This window comes from Muntiacus reevesi, chromosome 1 (genome assembly GCF_963930625.1).
Source record: "Muntiacus reevesi chromosome 1, mMunRee1.1, whole genome shotgun sequence".
NCBI lineage: Eukaryota > Metazoa > Chordata > Mammalia > Artiodactyla > Cervidae > Muntiacus > Muntiacus reevesi.
This window is the reverse complement of record NC_089249.1, coordinates 38,952,895-38,977,841: the sequence shown is the minus strand read 5'-3', so window position 1 is coordinate 38,977,841 and position 24,947 is coordinate 38,952,895. Positions and strand designations below refer to the sequence as shown.

The window sequence follows — 24,947 nt, the reverse complement described above, 5'->3', positions numbered from 1 at the left end:
CTACAGTCCATGGGGTCAGAAAAGAGTCGGAAATGACTTAGCCACTAAACCACCATCACTAGTTGTCTAGATACTTTATGCAAAAATTTTGTTGACTACAAGTGCCATAGAAAGAGTTACAAAGAAAATATGAACTGAAGTCAACACGCCCAAAGAAGAAAAACAATATTGACAATAGTCTCAGGTTATCGGAGTTTGGAAACACCTTGATTTCGTCTATTATATGAGCACTTACTTTAGGACATCATGAAAAAATTATACCACAGTCAGTGCCTTGTTCTCACATTTTCCTAGGAGATCGGATTTTGGAGGTGCAAATAATTGTGGCTAAAGTAACAAATAATCTTGTAATTCAGTTCGGTAAACAGAGGCATGTGTCTGAATATATTGGTATTGGGGGCAGCATTGACAGGGAGAGAAAGCAGAGGGGTGCCTTGTGGAAGTATGAAAGGATGTGGACCAGTGGGTACCAGGATAGGATTAGCACTGGTCCTTTACATCCATCAACAAAGAGAGACAGGAAGCCCAAGGATGCAGGAAGGATAAAGAATAAGAGAAGACGTGTGTGTGTCCTAAGTCGCTTTAGACACGACCGAAGGACTCTTTGAGACCTCATAGCCTACTAGGCTCCTCTCCATGGGAAGACAGACAGAGACAAATTTGCAAGTAGAGGGAAAGACATTCAGAGCCATAGAAAGGAGGACTTACCCAGAGAAAGATGCACAGACAAACCCGCATCCTCATGGGCTGTGGGGTTGAGGGTGGTGAGAGCTAGTGATGGAGTCAGGAGGTGATCAAAGCACTTCCAGCCACAGGTTTGTTGATGAGTGGCTTTGCTCTCCCAGGCTGCTTACCATCTCTCTCTCTCTCTCTCTCTCTCTCATTCACAGGACAGAACATGATGTGTACCCATCCCCCTTTGCTCCCAGAGTTTTTAGGGGGGCCCTACTAGCCACTTGCTAAAAAAGAGCCCCACTTTGTAGTATGTGGCCAAGGAGATAATTTATCTCATATGAGCACCGGGAAGACTTAGCCTTAAAGAGCCTACTGTGTCTTTTGGACTCTTTCATTTCTGGACATTCAATAATGGACCAAATTCGACCAAACACCAGAAAGGTCCAGGCGCTCTGCAGAGGGCAAGCAGCACACTTCCGAAGAGTTTCACTGGCCCTTTGCTGGCTGGGCTGAGTTTTTTGTTGTTGTTTTTAAGTGCAATAATTTTTGTACCTGTGTGATTTTATCAGAACATTACATTGTTTTCTGCCCGCGCTGTTGATCAAACTCATAGCCCAAAAAGGAACAGATATTGTTAGTGTCACGTGATACCTCATTGTTAAAAAGAGGTATGGCCACACATGAAGAAATAGCTCTTCTGCTTAAAGGAAGTTGAACCAATCATATCTGTACTGCAACCCAGGCTATTGATCAGGATCGGGGAGGGTAGATGGGGGGTAGAAAAAGGGGCTCTCCCCACAGATCCAGCGTGTATCTTTTCCAAATATGAAAAGTTGTAATTCAGCTTCAAAGTAGAGTAGAAAAAATATTTAAGTCTTAATTGTTCTAGTTTTTTAATTTTTTTTTTTTCTCCTGATTAATGGTTCAATGTTTCTTCCTTGGCCCTCTTGGACTAATATCACTGTCCAGATTCTTTTTCAGCGAACTAGATCTGATTCAGAAGACTCTGTGAGGTCTGACTCTTTAGACTCCATTGCTAATTGGGCAATCTTGGTGCCTAGAGTTTGCATTCTTTTTTCTGTTGACCTGCATACATGTAAAAGTTATTTCTTTGCAAGCTATGAACACGCACTTTCCCCCAAAGAGCTGGGAATTTATGAAGTTGTGGCAATGAACTACAGCATGCTAGGACAATGATTTGGCTACATTTTTGGGGGGGGGGTGGTAATCTTGTCAAGCATCCCTCTGGATTCTGACAGAGATATCTTTCTGTTTTGTGTTCCTTTGGGCTGTCAGTTTCATTTTAACCCATGTAACTAGCAACACTTTATTCTTTGCATTTTGTATAATTACAGTACATGATGGTGTCTTGTGACATGAACTGCTGTCAAATGGACACAGATGGTATCCTGAAGCCTGTTACTTTGTGTCGCTTTCCTGAGAAAGAAGAGGTGATGATACACAAAGGAAAACACTTTGATTTGAAAGTAAACACAAACTGGCTGCCTCGCCCCGGCTGTCCTGAACTGTCCTGTGTGCGTTTCAGGAGGCAGCGTCCCCCTGTCTGTGCATCCTTCCCTAGCCCTGGCTCCCCTCTATGCTGAGAAGCTTCAGGAAGCGATGCATGTGATATCAATTTCGGTTGTGATCAGTGACCTTAGTGATGGTAAAGGATGCCAAGGGAACAGCTCTGCGTCCCACTGTCTCTTGTCACTGAGAAGGCCTGGCCACAGCGGAGCTTGGCACAATCCTTTGCGAGGCCTGGCCAGAGAGTCTCAGTTGGCATCACGGGGGGAACGGGCAGAGGTGGTCCAGACCCTGCAACTTAACAGCTTGGGTTCCCTGGGTGATATCAGTTTTGACTTGCACTCCCCTCCTTCCCCTTCTCACCGCCCCGCTGCCACCTCCTCTTCTCACTCCCACACCTGAGGTCCCTTCTTGGACACGTTAATAATATATCGCTCCATTCCCAGGAACTAAAGAAGAGTGCCAAGTGTTTATGTGTGACTTCCTTAGGTGTTCGCACACAGACAGGTCAGGAGTGAAGTGTGCACCCTTGGGTGAGCTGATAAGACAGCTGCTGCTACTGGACATTTCCCATGCTCACAGACTGGAACTTTACTTCCCTGAAACTTAAAGCGCTTTGTAAATATTTTATGACTGTCTTGAGCACCTCTTCTTGGTAGGGATCAAATAGTCCCAGATCAATTTTCCCAAAAGAGAAAATGAAGTATCCAGAGATAGAGGGAAGATTCAGAGAAAACTCACACCAGCTACTTTACCAGATGCTTTGTTCAAGGGTTTTCACAGCCATCACTCTGTACACCCTTGGTACACCAGCGCTCCTAAAATTGTAGAGTTTATGGTGGGAAAAGCATCCATCTGTCAGAAGACTTGGATTTTCATCCTATCAGGGGACTTTGAAATTTATCTGTCCTGACTCTCCATTGATGAACTATGGAAGTGCCTACTAAATCGCCGTATTTCACAGGTGTAAAGGGTATCAGATATGATAATTCATGCAAAGATGCTTTGTATCTTATTCTTTCTTGTACCCTAGGAGATTCTTGAACCAGCTCAATTTCCACTCTAGGGTTCAACTTTAAAAATTCAGAGCAGAGGTAGCCAGGGCCTCTGTGTTATTAACTAAGGTATTTTTTAATCATCTGAATAGTGCAACAGCGCAGTGAATATAGAGGCATTAGCGCATGTGGTCCACAGTAGCCTATGTGGTACTGAGAGCTGAAGTTTCTGATTTTACATAAATAGCTTAGAGAATATCTTTGCGAACCACGATTTCCCAACATATTTATATTTCAACACATGACATAAAACTTTCTGCAGAGGGGGTGGGGAAAAGTGAAGAGAAAGGAGAGGAAATAAGATTTCAAAACTAACCTTCAATGATAAGCCTAAATATTTGGCCATTATTTTTTATAAAAATCACAGTGTTTTAAGTTTGAAACATATCAAAAGTGCAGTGCATAAGTTTACTTAAAAAGTCAGTAGTGTCAAATGTATTTTTTGGGCAACAGATTTCCCTTTCTAAATATATTCTGAGTCACATAATTTTGGATTAACAAGATATTTAACTTTGAGTGATACTGAGATCAAATTTCTGGGCTGCAAAAGCCGATTTCTGAAGTTAATTGAGAAATGACCTCGAGGCTCTAATTTATAAATTTAATATCTAACACCAACATACCCATACCTACACATTATATTAGTCTTCCCTTGTAGCTCAGTTGGTAAAGAATTTGCCTGCAAATGCAGGAGACCCAGGTTCAATCCCTGGGTCGGGAAGATCTCCTGGAGAAGGAAATGGCAACCCACTCCAGTATTCTTGCCTGGAAAATTCCATGGACAGAGGAGCCTGGCGGGCTACAGTCCATGGGGTCACAAGAGTCAGACATAACTTAGCAAATAAACTACCACCACACATTATATGGCTTTATTTAACTTGCAAAGGAAGGAAAGTGAAAGATGGCAACCTTTTGCTGTGTTCTAATCCAGGATTTATCATTTTCCACTACAAAGTCAACACTGCCCCTCAAATTTAAAATGAGAAATTTAGTAAGGTTTTTTTTTTTAAGTTCCTATAAAATCTTTAATCAGATTTTATAATCTCCCCCCTTTTCTAAAATCTGTCCCTGCCCCCAGAAAGGTGATACATCTCTCAAACAAACCTGGGGTGTCAACATGTAAAGCAGGGGCTGGAGACTTTGAATCTGAGAGGTTTTTTGCAGACGTTATGAGAGCTGCTGGCTAGGGGATTGGCTCTCAACCAAGGAGGTAAATTTACTGAATTCAATCTCTAAGAGCCAAAATCCTCCCTGCTTTCTAGGAGGCCTTCCTTTCCTCCTCGGGAAACGTCTGATGTAATGTGCTTCAAACTAGCTGGCTGCATTCCTAGGTCACCGATCACTCTCCTGGGGGTTGGCACAGGCTCAGAGCTCAGAGGCCATGCCCAGCTCTGAACAGAACATCCACTTTGGCCAGAGGGGTTAGAAAGCAACAAAAACCTACATACATACACCAGCTCCTACCTCTACCTCTGGTTTTTTAACCATCCTGTTTGGATGCATTTGAAGGAAACTTAAGCCATCATCTCTCTAACTCCTGGCCTTCCAGAACAGCAGGATTTCTGTTTGTTGTTTTCAGTTTCAACTTATGCTTATCACAAAACCTGATCCTGGGGGTGCCACTCAGTGAAAGATGGAGGACCACGTTTGGCTCTGGGAGTTGTATTGTGAGGGACACAAGCAAACTGAAGATTGTCCGGGGCAGGTCCCCAGAACCCTGAGCGATGCCGAAGGCAGAGGTCATGACCACCAGACCTCGACTGACTGAGGCCATTCAGCCTGGAGTCAGGGACAAGTCACTAGTTTGTTGAATCATTCGTTAAACAAAGACATGTTTTTGTAATCACTTTGAATGAACCGATCAATCAACCAAAAAAAGATTTTTTTATCACTTACAATACTCGGACAGAGAGCACAAATCTAGAGAAGGGAATGGCAACCCACTCCAGTATTCTTGCTTGGAGAATCCCATGGACAGAGGAGCCTGGTGGGCTACAGTCCATGGGGTCGCAAAGAGTTGGACATGACCCAGCGATCTAGCACGCCCGCAGAGCACAGATGGTTGCCATAGGCTAACTTGGAAAAATAGGTTATGGAATCAGAGTTTGGTTGTTGTTGAAAGGACTAAGAAAGCAATTAGATGTATGAAGCAAGTTTTTTTCTACATTTTTCACTTGTGTAGCTCAAATGTTGTCAATACATCTGTAATCACACCAGTAATGGTAGTGTACCTTTTTTCCTAATAGCTCATAGGACAAAAGCACCACATTCCCGTGGCTTTTGTTACTCATGAGTCATCACAGACCCTGACATGCTTCTTCTTCATGAGGATCAGCAAACCAGCCTAGTGTCCTACTCAAAATCAGACTTTCCTGCCACCGCATCCCTGGCAGATGACTGATTCTTTTCTATGAACCACTTCCAGTATGCTTCTGGAATTGCCATCTCTAGGCAGCCCATCGCTCCATTCATCAGAAAGTGTTTCTTTCTCTTGCTTGCACATCCAAGGACCTTACTAACATTAAGGGTGTCTGACTCTATACCTCTCCTGGAGAGAGGCGTAAAGACCAAATCCACTTTCCCATTTTGGTCAAAGGGCACTGTCCGGGTTACCTTCACAGAGGCTGACTTTCAAAACATTCCATTTGAGAAAAACAGTAAATTTATAGCTCTCAAAGAAAAGTATTTGTTGACTCAACATCCCATGCTAGGCACCGCAGAAGTGACTGGGGTTGTGACGTAGAGACAAGGTCACTGGTTGGAGGAGTTTACATTCTAGCAGGTGAAATCAGTGTTAAAGAATCTGCCTGCCAATGCAGGAGGCTCAAGAGACATGGGTTCGGTCCCTGGGTCTGGAAGATCCCCTCGAGTAGGAAATGGCTACCCACTCCAGTATTCTTGCCTGGGAAATCCCATAGACAGAGGAGACTGGCAGGCTACAGTCCACAGGGTAGCAAAGAGTCAGAAACGACTGAGCGAGCATGCAGGCACATGAGGGGATGTAATAATGGAAAGTAAGCGCAACAGAGTTGTGCAGATAATGTGATGTGTGCTTGCTAAGTCGCTTCAGGCATGTCCGACTCTTTGCAGCCCTATGGACTGTAGCCCGCCAGGCTCCTCTGGCCATGGGGATTCTTCAGGCAGGAATACTGGAGTGGGTAGCCATGCCCTCCTCCAGGAAATCTGCCCTACCCAAGGACTGAACCCGGGTCTCCCATGGCAACTGCATTGCTGGTGGATTCTTTACTGCTGAGCCTCAGGGGAAGCCCACAGATGATGTGACAGAAATACATAAAGCAGAAACTGTCAGCCCAAGAGCACAGGTGATTTCTTTCTGGAAGGGTCAAGAAAGACTAGACTGCCATATTAAAGTATTTAAGACTATAGAGCCACATCAAAGGATGCTAAAGCTGTACACTCTACCCTGCAAGCAGCAAGCATTCATAAAACACCCACGCCGTCCATCACCGGGGCTCATATGGGTAACCAAACCTCCAAACCCGCCTTCTGAAGCTTTTCTTCCTGGCTGACTCAAAATGACAGTTTCTTTCCAGGACTCCACAGACCACTCCAGCTCATGTGTTTTTCAGCAGAAGCAAGTGGGTTTACGGTCACTGCAAACATAACTGAACACATTGGGAGTCACATTTCCCAGGCACTTAAAGTCAGTTTTGCTCAGTGGAAGGGTGGCAGAAGTAGTAGACTCTGCTCTCTGGACCCTGGGCCCTGAAAATCGGCCTGGAGGAATCCTGCCTACCCCTCCCTCCATCCCCCCCCTCTTTACTTACATATCACCTCCAGATAAACATTTGTTGTTGTTGCTGTTTAGTTGCTCAGTCATGTCTGACTCTACGACCCCATGGACTGTAGCCCACCAGTCTCTTCTATCCATGGAATTCTCCAGGCAAGAATACCGGGGCAGGTTGCCATTTCCTCCTCCAGGGGCTCTTCCCAGTCCAGGGATTGAACGTGCATCTCCTGCGTAGCAGGCGGATTCTTTACCAATGAGCCACCTGGGAAGCCCGCAGGTAGACGTGGTGATGGCAAGAAGAGGCAAGGGGGCTGGGTCCCTGAGTCGACACCTGGAGAAGTCCCAGCCTGCACCGGCCCATGACGTGATCCAATGACACATTTCTACTGTGTCGCCATGAGGTTCTAGAATTGCCATTTATGGTAGTCAGCATGCCCTTAACTAATACGGCAGCACAAGGATAACCTTTTCGATTGTGTTCTGTCTCAACTATGGTGGGAGTTTCTCAGGACAGTGGTGTGTGGCTATCCAATAAAATTTTCAGAGGGCAGGTTAAAGATGAAACAGAACAGAGAGAATGTAATACACAAGGCAAATAATGGCTCCGGATGAGGTCATCAGAACCGTGATGCTGCTTTTAATAAACTTTTCTGTGCAAATGCATGTATTCTTCTCCAGAAGCAGTTTTCCTCCAAGTTAGAGCTCTCCTGCTCTCTCTCTTTTTTGTCCCTTTCCAAAACCCATAACAGGGCTTCCCTGGTGGCTCAGTGGTAAAGAACCCCCCTGCCAATGCAGGATACGTGGGTTCGACCTCTAGATCAGGAAGATCCTCTGGAGGAGGAAATGGCAATCCATCCCAGGATTCTTGCCTGGGGAATCCCATGGACAGAGGAGCCTGGTGGGCTACAGTCAATAGGGTCACAAAGAGACAACTAGCAACCTAGCAGCAACAACAAACCCCATAACGAGACCATTACACAGGAAACCCACTCACATTTTTCAGCCATACTTGGGGCTACGGGCTCTGCATCTGATTCCCGGGTTTCAGTGAAAACTGGGACCCTGGGTGGTTCCACATCAATGAGAGATCAAACGCACAGGAGGTCGTGAGGCTTGGCGCGTGGGGAGCTGCTGAGCGCAGGTGTCATGGTGAGTCCAGGACTGTGGAAAGGAGCTCAAAGCCAGCTGACACAACCTAATTTTCTTCACTTCTAAGAACGCCAAAAAGCCCACCGGGCTGTTTCAACTATAAGAAGTTAGCTCAGCCACTACTGCCTTTACAAATGCAAACAACAGAACAGGCTTAGAAGGGCTCTTTCATGTTCAAAACCAACTAAATCACATTCTCCCTTATTCAGCAAACTTGGGAATCTGGACAGGACAGCGCCTAGCAGTATAGCAGATGAAGCAGTTTAGAACCACAGACTGTGGCTGGGGACAGATTCGAGCTAAGCCTCAGCCCCTGGCCACGACTCAGTGGCCTCATCTGTGAAATGGACATAGTGATGGTAGCTTTTTCTCAGGGCTTCAACAAATAAGTGAGATGATGTGCAAAGGGCTGAAAACCATTCTTGGAATGACTTAATATGTTACATGGCTCTCTGGGAAATCAGTAAACTTACCATCTCCAAGGGAAGATCTTGGAGATGATCTTGAAATTCTCGAATACATTTGATAAGAGCGCCTGAAGCTGGTGCCTGTGCTGGGCTGGCTCAGTGCCCCCAGGGTGACACCTGAGCCACCCCACTTCGCTCCCCCTCCCAGTAGTCAGGGAAACTTTGGGTTATAGAACAGGTCCAGCTGTGACCCAAGGAGGACCCTCATGCCATAGACACATGGCGCCAAGCAGGAGCCGATCCTCTGGATCAGAGCCCTGCACCACCCGGACCTGGCTTTTCAATTGTGAATCTCTGCTGTCAAGTGCATCACGAAATCCACATAAGCAGGTTTCCCAGAAAATCTATGCCAGGGCTTGGTCCACATTCAGTGGAAAAATCTGCAGTAGTAGTGCAAGAAGCCTGTGCAAATCTATGGCAGTAAAACCCTGTCTGAAAAGCCAACTACTTATTCTGAAACAAAAAAAAGCCAATTTGTAATTACAAACATCAATACCCAAACCCACCTGGGCAGGGCTAACAGTGAACAGGAGCCCCTGGTGAATATCACAGAATTGCTCTGAGAACTAGCTGTCTTGTTCAACTGAGTGACTGAAGTGAGTGAAAGTCGCTCAGTCGTGTCCAACTCTTTGCGACCTGGTGGACTATATAGTCCATGGAATTCTCCAGGCCAGAATACTGGAGCGGGGAGCCGTCCCCTTCACCAGGGGGTCGTCCCAACCCAGGGATCGAACCCAGATCTCCCACATTGCAGGCGGATTCTTTACCAACTGGGCCACCAGGGAAGCCCAAGAATGCTGGAGTGGGGAGCCAATCCCTTCTCGGGGGAATTTCCCAACCCAGGAATTGAACCAGGGTCTCCCGCATTGCAGGCAGATTCTTTACCAGCGGAGCTACCAGGGAAGCCCTGTCTTGTTTGAGACCTGGAATAAGAAGAGCGCCCTCTACAGGGCTGTACTGAGAGCTGCTTGCTGTGATGCCGGGTGGGTTAGGGATGTGGAGTGACATGGTTAAAACAATACAGACTTTCCAGTCCCGGTGCTCTGCCGCCTAGCAGCCCTGTGCCCTTGAAAAGTCACCTACTATCTCTGAGCTGAAAGTGAAAGCGTTAGTCGCTCAGTCGTGTCCAACTCTTTGCAGCCCTATGGACTGTAGCCCACCAGGCTCCTCCGTCCACGGGATTCTCCAGGCAAGAATACTGGAGTGGGTTGCCATTACCTTCTCCAGGGGATCTTCCTGACCCAGGGATCAAACCCAGGTCTTCTCCTGCATTGCAGGCAGATTATTTATCATCTAAGCCACCAGGGAAGCCTCCCATCTCTGAGCCTAAGTGTCCCATAAGACGCAAAGCACTGTCCACTTTGCGGAGTTGTGGGAAAACTCAGAACTGGTCATGTACAGCGTAAGCTGAGGGCAGAGTTGGCATGGTATACGTGCTGTGTGATTCTCCAAATTTCTCTCTCTCTCTGTACATGTAGACCACTAGACCCGCACCCTCATTCCAGCACCCAGACATCTGCAGAGTGAGCCCACCCAACTGAGTTCTCATCACCCTGGGTGCACTGATCGGGAGGCCCTCTCCAGTAGATGGGCTCCCCACACTGGTGATACCAACCCTCTGTGCTAAACGCTGCCACGCTTGGCATCAGGACCTCTGTGGGAGAGGCTTATCCACACATGTCTATCAGGGTTGTGGGACACTCGCTTTGACAAATGCTAAAAACAGTGGGACATATCTGAGCAATTCTAGATAGCTGTTTTAATTTGCATTTTGCAAATTACCGGGGCATAAAATAACAATAGTCATTCCCTCATTTTTTTTTCCTGTTGCTGCAAGATAAGTGAGATGATTTACCCAAACATCCATATTCTGCCCTATGATAAGATTTGTCTTAGAGACGAGCCAATAAACTAACTCCCTGTTACTGTTGTTTAGTCGCTCGGTCGCGTCTGACTCTCTGCCACCCCATGGAATTTAGCCCACTCAGCTCTATGTCCACAGGATTTCCCAGGCCAGAATACTGGAGTGAGTTGTCATTTCCTTCTCCAGGGGATCCTTAGATCCAGGGATTGAACTCAGGTCTCCTGGATTAGCAGGTAGATTCTTTACCACTGAGCCAGCAGGGAAGCCCATACCACAGATTAAATCGCAGCAAGTGTGGATCCATTCCTGGTTCTGGCTTGGCTATCATAGGGAAGACTGAAATGAGGAACAGCTCATTTTGCCCTGATGTAATAGCATCTGACATAATCCTGCTCCTAAGCAGTATGGGAGGGTGTTCTCTTTGGTGAGGGCAATTCTTGGACAAGGTCTTAGCTGTGAGCTACCAGCGGTCACATCTCCCAACAGCAGGGGGATGAGAGCCTCTGTCCCGTGGGGGCAATCTGGTAGTGCACAGAGGCATCTGCTCCACTCTTCCACTCTCAGGAATTCCCTGATGCCCCAGAAAGCCACCTCTGTGCAGAGCTCCAGCCTGAAGAAAAGATTCCCATCTTTAGACATTGGAGCGGAGGAGGAAGACAGGTATCATAGCAGGATCTAGAAATAAGGAACTGTGAGAGGATGTCAGTGGCAATTATCTTGTCTCAATAGAGCGGTGTTTTACAGGGGTGATCAGCCATCTGAAATTATCCTAAGATGTAAGTGACAGTTGCGACTAAGCACCGTATTTCCTGGTCTAATTTTTGCTATGGAATGATCAGTTTCCAACCCACTTTCCCGTTCATCTGCAAGGGCCTTCATGGAGGAGGAACTCTGTGGAATCTGGACCACTGGTTTCCAAATGAGGCTCCAGCTCATTTCAGCAGCTTCAATGAGAGGAACTCTGAATTTTACCCATTTTATACAGTGGGATACCAGATAAAATTTCGTATTTTAAAAAGATGCTTTTTCTGCTTGAAAGTTTTTTTATACACTGACCTATGATATCTGAAAGAAAAGATATGCAGGATGTAGAGAAGTCTGAGTTAGTTCAGATTTCAGTTGTTCCACTTACTGTGCAACAAGCTACTTAATTTAGATCTGAGTTTCAATCTCCTCATCTACAAAGTGGGGAATATATGTGAATGTTTTCAGTACACTAGAGTTCACTTTCCATTTTCTTTTCTTTAAGAACAGATTAAAGGTAGGCTTCCCTGTTGGCTCAGTAGTAAGGAATCTGTCTGCCAATGCAGAAGACACGGGTTCAATCCCTGGTCTGGGAAGATCCCACATGTCGAGGAGCAGCTAAGCCCATGTACCACACCTATTAAACCTGTGCTCTAGAGCCTGAGAGCTGCAACCTCTGAGCCCATGTTCCCCCATAAAGCAAGTGTCCACAACCTCTGAGCAGCTAGACAGTAGCTCCTGCACTCTGAAACCAGAGGAAAACCCTCGCAGCAACAAAGACCCAGCATAGCCAGATAAACAAACATAAAAGCCTTCCCAGGTAGTGCTAGCAGTAAAGAATCCGCCTGCCACTGCAGGAGACATCAGAGACTCAGGTTCAATCCCTAGGTTGGGAGGATCCCGTGGAGGAAGGCACAGCAACCCTCCAAAACCCCACAAAAATCCACTCCAGGATTCTTGCCTGGAGAATCCCATGGACAGAGGAACCTGGCAGGCTACAGTCCATAGGGTTGCAGAGTTGGACACAACTGAAGTGACTTAGCACGCATGCATATATATAAAAAAAAGAAATGCACACACAATCCTCACAGGATTATAAACAAAGAACAGATGGGAGTAAAGAAGGTCTTAGTGTTTGATACCAGTTCAGAGTAAGAAACCATAAAATAGGACAAGCTCTTGGAGACCTAGAGATAATAATTACTTACCATTCATGTGTGTGTGTGTGTTTTATTCATGGATTTTTTGTTATCTGAAAGAGACTATGTGTTCGTTTGGAGGAATAACAGGAATGACTGAAGCTAGAGAAATTATCTTCTACTCCATGGCCACGCTTGAGGGATAAGGCTGACTGCTTCAGGGTCCAGGAGGTGGGGCAGCCCAGAAAAGCAGTAAGAGCTGGCCCAAGTGCCTGGAACCACAGTCAGCAAGGGAAGAGCCCAGGCAGCCAGCCAGCACCAGGACCATCTGGGCCTGGCAGGAACCCTGGTTCATTGCCCACTTGGTCACAGCAGCAAACTAGACGCAGCATGCCTAGGGCTCTTCAGGAAGCATGTCAGCGGTTAGAATATCCCCAGCGGTACAGAACCCGGTTTCGGAACCTCACTCCCCTCGGAGCACCTGATAGACATATCTTACCCCAATTCAGGTCAGAGTCTAGGAGGATAGTTCCCAGTAATTCCTTTTATCTTGTCAGAATTTTGCTAACTTTTTATCTGATAACCTTTCACTCACAAATGTGATTTGAAACACCTGAACATTTTGGTATTAGGAGAGATTTCTTTTCTTGGTAAGTGGGTACCTTCTGCATCAAAACAACAACAACAACAACTGAGGATTTCTCATAAAGCTGAGCTCAGAGCACTGGCTTCTTCACCTTCTTTTCTGTCCCAAACATGTAAAAAGAAAGTAACAAAGAGGTGAGGAAAGGAGGCTGTGAGTGATGTAAGGCAGTGATGTGGTGCAAGACTGATGCAGGCTGGCGAGAGCCTGTGACATGGGGCAAGGCTGTGAGGTTGTGTAGGGGTCAGTCCTGGAGGAGCCTGCCTTAAAGAGGGGATTGAGGAACCACGATGGTGGAAACAGAAAGGGTTGGGCTGGGGGATAGATCGGAGTACTGAGCAAAATTCCTGTCTGGGACCCAGAACTGCTGGAAATACACCCCTTCTCTGGAAATGGCCTACAGCAGCCACGGCTTTTTGAGCATGTTATGTTTTAAATAAGGAAAAGAAGATCCAAGGGTAAGGTGGTAAAAGGTAACTACCTGCTACTTTCTCCTCCTGGTTCATCCCCAGGGGCCCTTGACACCACCTTACAAAGATCTCTGAGTAGACTAACTTAAAAGCCTGTCTTTGGGGAGAAACCAAATGTCACATGTAGAAAATCACAGTCTCTGGGAAGTCAGCACTGATTTTTGGTGGTTTTAAGGTGCAATTTTGCCCCATAGGAGACCAATAAGACTAATCCCAGGGATAAATGCAGCAAGTTGCCAACAGTTCTTCGGATTGTGTCCTCTGATGGCAGAGGCTACCTCTAGGATTCTCACTGAATACGCAGTTCTTAAAGCAGACCCTTACAAAATGTTTACTGAGCGAATATTGTCTTTTCCTATTCAGAAACAACCAGTCTTTATAAAAATTCCTGTGAATCTGTACAACTTTCTAACATTGTTCCATGTAAGCACTGGGAAGAAAGAGACCAGAACCAGCCTCATGAAATCTTCACTCAGCAGCGACACAGCCTCTATGCAAAAGGGCTACATGTAAATTCTAGGGCTGACAAAATACAATAACTGAAAAAAGATTCACTGGATTGTCTTGACACATACTGGAAGACAGATCACAGAGGAGAAAAAGAGCTGGTGAAGCTGAATACATCACCAAAATTTTTTTATCTTTTGGCTGCACCATACAGCACATGGGATCTTCATTCCTCAACCAGGGATCAAATCCACGCTCCCTGCAGTGGAAGCGCGGAGTCTTAGCCACTGGACCACCAGGGAAATCCTAAGCTGAATACATATGGATATAAATTTCCAATCTGAAGAACAAGGAAAAAAGGGATTTTTCATATATTGAACATTAGGCAATAAAAACTGAAAAATAAATGCAGAAAATCCTGCAGTTGCTCCAGTTTTCTGTCTAGGTATGGCTTTCAAACTCCAGCGCAGGGAGAGAGAACTGAGATGGAGTTCAGTAGACTCCTTGACTTGAGGAGACATAGCTTAGAGAGTGACAAGGGCAAGAGAGCTAAAATTCACAGCACAGAGTAACAGAGCGAAGCAAGCTGCATGAAGAGAGCGCTCTGGAGACAGACACAGGGTCCCCATAGAGTCCTCAGCTGAGATGGCTCATTGCATGCTATTAGAAAACTGCTCAAGCCTGAGGAAAAGAATCACATGAAAGGGTTTAGAAGGATAATTCTCAGAGTTCACCAGCACCAGGCACAGTTCCTATTATCATCTGTTACAGTGGGAAACATAATGCGTGGAGTAACAGGTTGAGGATTCAGGAGAGTTTTGCTTCAATAGTACAATAAAATTGGTTGTAATATAAATATTGCTTTGGTTTCACCTAACAAAACATAAAGAAAAGCAAGATAAGAAAGGATCCAACTCTTACTAAGTAACTGAATAGCATCCCAAAACAAAGCATAACATTTGAATGTATATAAAAGTATCCAGCAACCAACAAGGTAAAATTCACAGTACCTGGCATCCAATTAAAAGTTACATTAAAAGTGAAAGACACAGAAAAGAACCCTGAAAGTGGTCAGAGTTTTTAAAATTTCAAGCACACCAAGAAGCAAAAAAAAAAAAAAAAAAAATCATTAAAAAATCAATCATAATTAACCTAGAAGTTATGATGATGATGACAGAATTAGCAAGCAAGAATACTAAGATATTTTCACTGCCTTCCATACGACCGAAAAAAAATCAAAGAAATATTGAGCAAGTTAAGTAGGGATAGGAAAGATATTTTCCAAAAAGTAAAACTTTTAATGACGAAAACCCTAATATCCGAGATGAAAAACACAAATGGAAAAGATGAAAAGCAGATTAGAAATTACAGAAGAAAAGATTAGCGAACTTGAAAACAGGAACACAAACTACCCAAAAGGAAATGGTATCATCGACTCAATGGATGTGAGTTTGAGTAAATTCAGGGAGAGAGTGAAGAACAGGGAAGCCTGGTGTGCTGCAGTTCATGGGGTCGCAAAGGGTAGGACACAACTGAGCAACTGAACAACAACAAAATATGAAACACCGAGAAAAAAAAACTCAGTAAAAAATTATCAGTGACCTTAGGAAAACTTCAAATGGCCCAGCATACATGAAATTGGAGACTCCCAAGGACAAAAGGCAGGAAGGACAGAAAAAACAAATAATGACCAAAACTTTACCAAAATTAATAGAAAACTATAATCCTAGTTTCCAACAGCTCAATGAATATCAAGAACAAAAACAGGAAATATACAAAGGCCACCCCATAAGCAAATGGCTTAACACCAGTGATGAGATCTCCACTTTGGCAGCGGCAGTTGATTGTAGTACAGTAGGTGATTCTCCATTCAGTTCAGTTCAGTCGCTCAGTCGTGTCCAACTCTTCGTCACCCCGTGCACCACAGCACGCCAGGCCTCCCTGTCCCTCACCAACTCCCGGAGTCCTCCCAAACCCATGTCCGTTGAGTCGGTGATGCCATCCAACCATCTCATCCTCTGTCGTCCCCTTCTCCGCCCGCCTTCAATCTTTCCCAGCATCAGGGTCTCTTCCAATGAGTCAGCTCTTCTCATTAGGTAGCCAAAGTATTGGAGTTTCAATAGGTGATTCTAGTTTCCACTTTTTCCCCCCTACGTTTTCAGAACCAGCATCACTGCACCGCCCCGCCCCCACCCACCCTGGAGGTAAACTGTCCAGAATCATCTCCCTCTTCTTCGAGCTTCCATGCCAGGCCTCCAGGGGTTCTCTCCTCTGTGTTTGTGAGGCATCAGCCCCGACGCTAGACAGTGCTTCTTCTTCAGTGGTCTGTGTCCACGCTCCCAGGGCCCTTCCCTTCTTCTGACTTCTAAATGCTGGCAAACCAACCTCTTTCCCTGTGCAATCCTAGCCCAAGGGGCAGGGGCTGCTTCCTGTTATTCCCACCTCTGTGATGTCACAGTGTTCTATTTTTGCCTGTTTAACCAATTCCTTTTGTTAAATACTATTTAAACAGAGAAAGATGACTGCATCTTCTTGAGTAAATGAATAAACATTTATGTGTATGCTTATATATTTTTACTTTATTCTTGTTGCTCCCACTAACGTAATCTCACGGAAAGACTTTGCCCGTCTTTTCACTATGATACTCACAGCATCAGAACCATTCCCGATACATAGGTGGATAAATATATGAAATTTTTACAAGTTGGATGTTTGCTATAAGAGGTTATAGAATTCAATTCAAACTAAGACTGCAAAGTGGAGTTAGACAGAGACAATTTAAGTTGGGCCAGGAAGTTATTTTTACAAAGATCTAACCACTTAACAGTTCATTTTACAAAGATTTATTGAGCATCTACTATGTATCAGACACTATAGCAGAAACATTTTTTGATCATTTTATAGAATTTCAAAGATGTATAAAAGAGTGTATATGTAAGCTAAGTAGCCAGAGTTGAAACAGGTTGGTTATTGAGCTGTTCTCTCAGTTTCAAAGCTACCCCCTTGAGTCTCAGCTTTGTGATTTGGGGCTTTGCCAGGTGGGTGACCAACAGATTCTGCCACAGGGTCATAAGAAGCTAGACAGGGAACAAGGGACTTGCTTCCTTCTGTTTTGCTTCCTGTTTCTCCACTTTGTAATAATAGCCCTCCACTTTGTAAGTAGCAATTGATTCCCAGTAGGTTCCAGTGTCTCCCAAGAGCAGCCTCCTTGTTCTCCCTGCGGAAATCTTAGTTTCAGCTGCATGGCCTGCTGTCCTTAAATATCTGAGTCCCAGCTCCGTGGATTTGCCCAACTATTTTATTTCTTTTTACTTTTTATTGGAGTATAGTTGTTTTACACTGCTGGGTCAGTTGCTACCACACAGCAAAATGAATCAGCTATACATATACATACACCCCTTTTTTTTATTTACTTCATATTTAGGTCACCACAAAGCACTGAGCAGAGTCCCCTGTGCTATATAGTTGGTTCTTGTTCTCATTAGTTATCTGTTTTATACATACTGTCAATAGTGTATATGTTTCAATCCCAGTCTCCCAATTCATTCCCATCCTCCTCTTTCTCCCTTGGTATCCATACGTTTGTTCTCTATGTCTTTGTCTCTATTTCTGTTTTGTAAATAAGATCATCGATACCTATTTTTCTAGAACCCACAGACATGTGTTAGTATATGGTATTTGTTTTTCTCTTTCTGACTTTATCCCACTACTGGGCATACACCCAGAAAGTGAAAGTGAAAGTCGCTCAGTCGTGTCTGGCCCTTTGGTACCCCATGGACTATGTCCATGGGATTCTCCAGGCCAGAATACTGGAGTGAGTAGCCGTTCCTTCTCCAGGGGATCTTCCTGACCCAGGGATCAAACTGGTGTCTCCTGCAATGCAGGCGGATTCCTTACCAGCTGAGCTACCAGGGAAGCCCATACTCCCAGAGCAAACCATAATTCAAAAAGATACATGTTCACTGCAGCACAATTTACAACAGCCAGGACATGGAAACAAACTAAATATCCATCAGCAGAGCAATGGAGAGAGAAGGTGTGCTGCACATATACAACGGGATTTTACTCAGCCATAAAAAAGAAGAAAATCGGATCATTTGTAAAGACGTGGATGGGCCTATAGACTGTCATACAGAGTAAACTAATTTTTTTTTTCCAGCTGAATTATTTTCTGAATTCCTAAGGCAACAGCACCAGTTAGGCTGTGCCCCTCTTCTGGGAGGTCTGTTTGTTTACCAGTGGTGGGAACTTTTCTCCCAATTTCTCATCCCAGTAACCTAACTCCTCAGATGTCTGGATCAAATTCTCCCTCCAGCTTTTCAATTCCATGAATTCCAACTCTTCACTTTGTCGCCACCACCCTGAAAGAGGTAAATACTTCCTGCAATTACTACCTCTGTGATATTTTCCTTTGGAATTTTATAGCATAAAGACATACTTATAAATGACACCAATTCTTTTTGAATCAGATTATACTATACTACACACAGGTTATTTTAACTTTCCTATCCTAATTTCTTTTGTCTTATCTCTACATTTTCAGAGATTTTCCATAAGGGCTAAGTTATAAATGTGCATCAGGAAACTTTCTGGTGGTCCAGTGGTTAGGACTCTGTGCTTCCACTGTGGAGGGAAGATGGGTTCAATCCTCAATCAGGGGATCAAGGCCCTGCATTCCATGTGGTATGGCCAAAAAAAAATTTTTATTAAAAAATTAAAAACATTTAAAAATAAATAAGCAAATAATTTTTAAAAATAAATACATATGCATCCATGCTTATGAAATGGGAAAGATATACAATAACTATTATTCTAATGTTTGTCTCACTTTGTCTGAGGGACAGTGCTTTGGGGGAGCTGAGAAATGGAAAACAAGAGGCTCTCATATCCCTCATGATTTGGGGAAAATTAACCTCTAGGAAGCTAATATTCCTCACCTATAGTATACAATTCACAGGTTATTATAGCTCTCTAACAAGGCTTTATATGGAAGCACTTCATAATCACAAATGCGGAGTGTAAGTTTGTTTCTACTACTGGGATCAACTGGACTTGATGGTAGAAGAAAATGTGATGAAATAAGAGAGGTGGAAGAAAGAGAAACAATTGAAGAAAGTAATCTAGAGGAGTTTTTACCCACTCAGAACTTCACTGGAAATCAGTTTAAAAAGGAAAAAAAAAGTGGGCCTCTGTTTTCCCCATTCCACTCAACCGTGATCCCCATTCTTCACACCAAAGGTCCCTTTTGCCAATGAGACAGAAGCCATTTATTAACATACAGCAAATACTGTTTATTGCAGACTTTCCAGCTGACTCATGTGAAAAAGGCACTATGAAAATTAATGAATCTAGATAATCTCTCTAAATGGGTTTATGTTAAAATATACAACATTCTTACATAACATCTGTTTTATATATGTGAAATAATATAACATTTAATGACAAAAATCATGTTTCCAAAAATAACTTTGTTGAAGGTTAGGTCTCTTTCTTTTCTCTACCTAGAATCTTTCACAGGATCAAAATATGTGTGGATTATTTCTTATTACCAGAAAAACTTGACACGGATAAACACCTAAGATGGCCCCAATTTGCTTTTAACTACTTATATCAATATTCAGGACTGAGGCCTTCATTAAGCAAAATACTGTAACACACACCAATGCAGGCTATTTCCTGTGACAGATTTTCAATGTATGTGACCTCTTTTGTGCTTTCTTATTATATAAGAACATGGTATAGATAATAAGCAGAATATAAACTAAATCAAAATACAAGCTATACAAGGAATTGTGAGCAACAGAGCCATGACAAATAAAATGTCTCAGGAATGTTCCAAAGGTTTCTGTTTGTATGTCCAAGGCCTTGTTGTACTTTACAGTTCATTAAATGTTTCAATTTTTTTAAACTGTTGGCATTAAGAACTTTAAATAAATCTAAATAGTCTATATGTCCAAGAAGAGATCTAAGTAAGCAGAGACTAACCTAAAGTAAGCTACACCCTGGATGATACACAACATAGTCACAGGCAAAACTAAAAATATTTAGATTTTGAATCACGGGCAAATCTATCTTTTTGTTTTGCTGCAATAAATAAATTCACCACTGTCAAAAAAAATTTGCTTATGCATTGAGACTGAGATGAAATAATTAATCCATTAAAGGAAACCTCACCTTGGTCGAGTACGCAAAATATTTCCCAAGGTCAAAAATTCTGCTTAAAATTTTTAATTTTAATAAAAATAATGGGCCCAGAAACAAGTCCTCTGCTTACTTAGGTTTGCATTGTTTCTTTATGGCAATAAATTCTGTATACCAAGAAAGAAGAATCTGACATTCCTTTCATGGCTTCTTAAAACAAAGCATGGTGGAAACATGCCAAGAATAATGGGGTTTTGATACTAATTAGTGATGCTTCCCTCATCAAAAGACTCCACTCCTGAGTCGCTTGCAGCAGCACTGATTTTTTCCTGTCGTCTTCGCATGATTTCTTGCAACTCAGAGCTGCCGCTGTTATCCTGAAAAACAAATATGGTTCAGACAAGATGGTTACTGGTTTGTAAGGCTGCAGATCATATAACGAAATGGCTCAGGCTAAAAGTTCTTTGTGTTTTTCTTCTCACGTCTCTTGGCGGGGAACTGAAGGCTGCCCTTCACCTAAGTAATGATTTGGACTTCACTAACCTCACTTTTTCACTGTCTAAAGACCATTCATTCACCATGCTTTCAATTGAACATGTTAAAGGTAAATCAGCAATGCATGTGGAATGCTTTAGATTCCCTGGGAGAAAGAAGAGATTGTACAATAAGTACAAAAGGATGGTAACTTATCAAAGAATGCTCTTTAGGTCAAGCAAGATATTCATCTATCTGCTATAGGGAATTCTAAATCAGGCCCAAAGACTGGGCTCAGAAAACACCAAGCTTCCCCACACCAAAGGGTTCTGACCATCTGACATCTTGTTGGTTTTTGTCCTTTTGAAGTCTGACCTACAACCACTATGCACCCACTATAATCCTCTCTGATCTACAGAAGTCTCTGGCGACACAGGTGAGTAAATAATGAACTCGATACAAGAGAAGGGCGTGATGGGAAGGTGCCTGGGGAAGATGAAGAACCTCAGGTAACAAGTCTCTGCCTCCATTCACAACCAGAGGAAGAGGAACAAGAGGCCAGGAGGACATGGGCAGTCAGGGAAAATGATAGCAATAGGGAGTCTGGACTGAAGGAACTCAGAAGTGTTAGGATTATGGGACTTACTTAACCCTTAGGGAGTAATTTACACATTTTCAATAAGATCAGAATGTATAATGGTAACTAAACAGCCTGAGGAAAAATATAATCCTGACTCATATTCAACAGACAGTAAGCCTAATATAGGACCAAGCAAGATCAATGTGGTAGGAAAATTTTCCAAGGGAAATATTTCTCCCAACTGAGAATGGTTACAGGGTTGCATGCACAAGGCTATTTTAGTACATTATTTAACTGTTGAATTTATACAGTATACCTGCTAGAGATAATTGTGTATTGATTTCACACCAAAGCCTATATCTTTTCATTTGAGTCTGAGTTTAATTTTTCACGAAAGCTATTAAGAGCTGAGAGATGTAACAGTTAGAAACTACTACCCTTACACAGCCCATGTTAAGTAGAGAAGGATATTGGAAGCTTAAGTATATCCAATCTAGAAAAAATTTACTCTCCTGCTTCCATAGAAACAACTATAACTAAGGCACTACTCTTCAGGGCTCTCTGTTTCCAGCGGCCCCTACCTAATATTTTCCCTCTGATTATTTATATGTATAAGCGCCTGGTGGGCTGCCGTCTACGGGGTCGCACAGAGTTGGACACGACTGAAGTGACTTAGCAGCAGCAGCAGCAGGCTTATCTGATAGCTCGTTTGGTAACGAATCTGCCTGCAGTGCAGGAGACCTGGGTTCGATCCCTGGGTTGGGAAGGTCCTCTGAAGAAGGGAAAGGCTACCCACTTCAGTATTCTGGCTTGGAGAATCCATAAACTGTATAGTCCATGGGGTTGCAAAGAGTCAGACTGAGCAACTTTCACTTCACTAAGCAGGCCTAAGGCACACAGCCACACTTTTAACACTTTATAACCTCAAATCTGGGTTTCCCTGGTGGCTCAGTGGTAAAGAATTTGCCTGCAATGCAGGAGGCCTGGGTTCAATCTCTGGGTTGGGAAGATCCCCTGAAGAAGGAAAGGGCACTCCACTCCAGTATTTTGCCTGGGAAATCCCATGGACAGAGGAGCCTGGTGGGCTGCAGTCCGTGGAGTCACAAAAGAGTCAGACACGACTTAGGAACTAAACAACAGCTATCTCTAACTTGCTAGAATCTACAAACTAAACACTAAGGACAGGCAAAAATGTTCTGGCCTCTTAGGTCATTTATCCACTTGAAGTAAATGAATAAACAAAATTCCTACAGAAGTAGTTAGCACATATAAAACGAAAGCGTTAGGCTTTTTAGTAGACATCCCAAAATACATGAAGTTCAAGCTTCATTCTGCAGGCACACTTACGATAAATTAATCTCCCTAAAAGTGGTCACTGATGACTCCAGTAACAGACTATTAAACCTGATTCAAGCTGAATTCAGCTCTGTATGAAAGGCAAAGAGAGTGACCAGTAGGGACACAAACATTATTTCCAGAGCTTTCAAACTGCAGTCCACCCTCATGACTAATATAGAAAAACACCATCTTAGGTTGGGAAGTCATACCTCTAATGCAGCTTTCTGAACAGTGATTTGGCTAAAGACTCTGGCCCCTTCTGGGCAGACGGTTCTCAGTTCATCTTTATTGAGAGAGAAAAGTTGTGCACCATTTAATACTCCAAGACTATTAACAGTCCTGAGAAAACAAAAGAAAGAAAGGGAAAAAACAGAGCATTAAAAATACTGTCTGGACTTGTGGTGGCCAAGGGGCAGGGACGAACTGAGAGTCTGGAGTTGGTAGATGCAAACTATTATAGATAGGATGGATAAGCAACCAAGTCCTACTGTATAGCACATGGAACTATATTCAACATCCTGGGGTAAACCATATAGAAAAGAATATATAAAAAAGAATGTATATAGATGCATAGCTGAGCCACTTTGCTTATAGCAGAAATTAACACGACACTGTAAATCAACTATATTTATATAAAAATAAATTACAAATACATACATACATATATACAAACTGTCTGGAAAAAACAAAAGGAAAATTTCTGTTCCTCTACAATCTCCCTTCTCTAGGTGTTCTATACACTGCAAATCATAAATGGTACTAGAGTGCTTAGGGCAACGCCAAGGGGCTAGCTTGATAGTGACCTTGAGGTCATTATCACTAATAATAAGATCACTAATCATAAATGATCAAAAAAGAGCCATCTGGGTTTATTATTCTTATTATGTTGTAGCAATTCCTTGAAATGTGGTGTTTTGTAGAAGGAATAGATAACTTTCTAGCAGTCAGGCAACTGACTAACCAGTGTACCTCATTCTTTTCAGTAATGGGTGAGTTTGCAATGTGTCAGGTTCTCTTGGATATGTATTGTTCAGAGTTCAAATACATGTTCAAATATGTGTAACAAATATACACAAAATATTTACGATTTTTGAATAGAAAAATAAAACTTCGCTATGGATTTCCAAAAGGAAAAGCTCTATTAGGTTATAACCCATGATAAGTAATGTCATCTATTTTTTTATTTGCTTGGGATCTATATGCTGCAGCGGGAGGAAAGTTTCTGCTTTATGTCCTCTGTGGCCTAGGGAGTCAAGGCTAAGACCACAGTCTACACATGTGACCTTCTGAAGGATAAAGACAGCTGCTAACAGACTGCTTTAGAAACCAATGATGAAGAGACACCACCATCTAGAAAATGGGGTGCCAACAAAAGACAGTTATTTCTGCTTCTGGCAATTCTTTTTTTAACTATAAATGGCTAGAGTCATTTCCTAAGTATAACAGATGTAGCCTGGGTTCTCACATTTTCTAGGAATCACTTGTGCATCTTAGGATCAAACTGCAAACACTGCATGCTTCACGCACAGAACTGTAAAGGGTCCCCAGAGAGACTTACACAGGGTTGAAGCCCTTTGACTGCAACCAGGTCTTCACCTCCTCTGGGGTGGAGTCATAGGTGATATTGACAACTGGCACATTCTGCCGTGGCACATGGAACTTCTTCTGGGCGGCGCTCCGACCAATGGTCAGTCTGTGGATAAGTTCATCCTGCACTTCCTCCATCTGAGATTTCCTCCCTAGATACCAACACAGGGGAGGTTATTTTTTTTGAAAACCCCAACAACTCACTCTCTCTAGAACTCCAAAGCCAACCATCTTTTGACCCCAGCAGGGCTGACAATCTAGTATTCCTCCTATCTTCCCGTTCATTCTCACCAAGCATAAACTTCACGATCAATTATTAAAATCACTCCCTGTTTCTTCTCTGTCTTCACTGTATTCATTTGGCAAGACCCCCGCCCTTGTTAAATCTCACTTTCCTATTCTGTGCTGCACCTGCACACCAAATAGAACACAACAGTGCTGAGTGAGCTCATGTTAAATTCATGATCATGCACCTCCACTGGGCGGTTAATGCTGCCGGATAATCACACTACATTTCCTGAGGCCAGTGGTTTTCAACTGGGTGGGGGATTTTGACTCCAGGGGACATCTGGCAACAGCCAGAGACACTTGGAAGATGTCACAAATGGGGGTCGAGAAAGAAGGAAGCTATCATCATGCAGTGAGTAGAGGCCTGAGATGACAAGACGGACTGCAATCCACACAGGTCAGTGTCCTACAGCAGAGTTATGCAGCCTCAAACGTCCACAGGGCTCAAGGTGAGAAATCCCACCTTGGACCATGCAATTGCCTGCTGTTAGACAAACATTGCCTGTGTTTAGACTGAACCTCCCGGCACCCAGTCTCCAATCCTTACCCTGAGCTGATTATCTCATTTTCATCATTTCTGGGTAAAATAAAGAAGTTAAACTGAGATC

The 24,947-nt window shown here is 43.4% G+C and overlaps 2 protein-coding genes across 7 annotated transcripts in view; one reads left to right on the top strand and one right to left on the bottom strand.

The window, feature by feature from the left end:
* Nucleotides 1-8,257, top strand: part of PTPRO (protein tyrosine phosphatase receptor type O) — a 262,845-nt gene extending 254,588 nt beyond the window's left edge. The window contains exon 26 of one of the 2 annotated variants that reach the window (XM_065940798.1): nt 2,031-8,257. The gene's annotated coding sequence lies outside the window, so the exon portion shown is untranslated. Of the gene's footprint in view, nt 1-890 lie in introns of both variants that reach the window. The other variant, XM_065940791.1, reaches the window with a different exon arrangement.
* Nucleotides 8,258-19,197: 10,940 nt separating this feature from the next.
* The window catches only part of EPS8 (EGFR pathway substrate 8, signaling adaptor), a 193,453-nt gene continuing 187,703 nt past the window's right edge, over nt 19,198-24,947 (bottom strand). For all 5 annotated transcript variants that reach the window (XM_065940842.1, XM_065940835.1, XM_065940812.1 and 2 more), the window contains 3 exons: nt 24,023-24,203; nt 22,674-22,803; nt 19,198-20,449 (listed from right to left, as the gene is read on the bottom strand). In XM_065940842.1, coding sequence (XP_065796914.1) covers nt 20,333-20,449; nt 22,674-22,803; nt 24,023-24,203 — 428 coding nt within the window. In that variant the 3' untranslated portion in view covers nt 19,198-20,332. The remainder of the gene's footprint in view (nt 20,450-22,673; nt 22,804-24,022; nt 24,204-24,947) is intronic.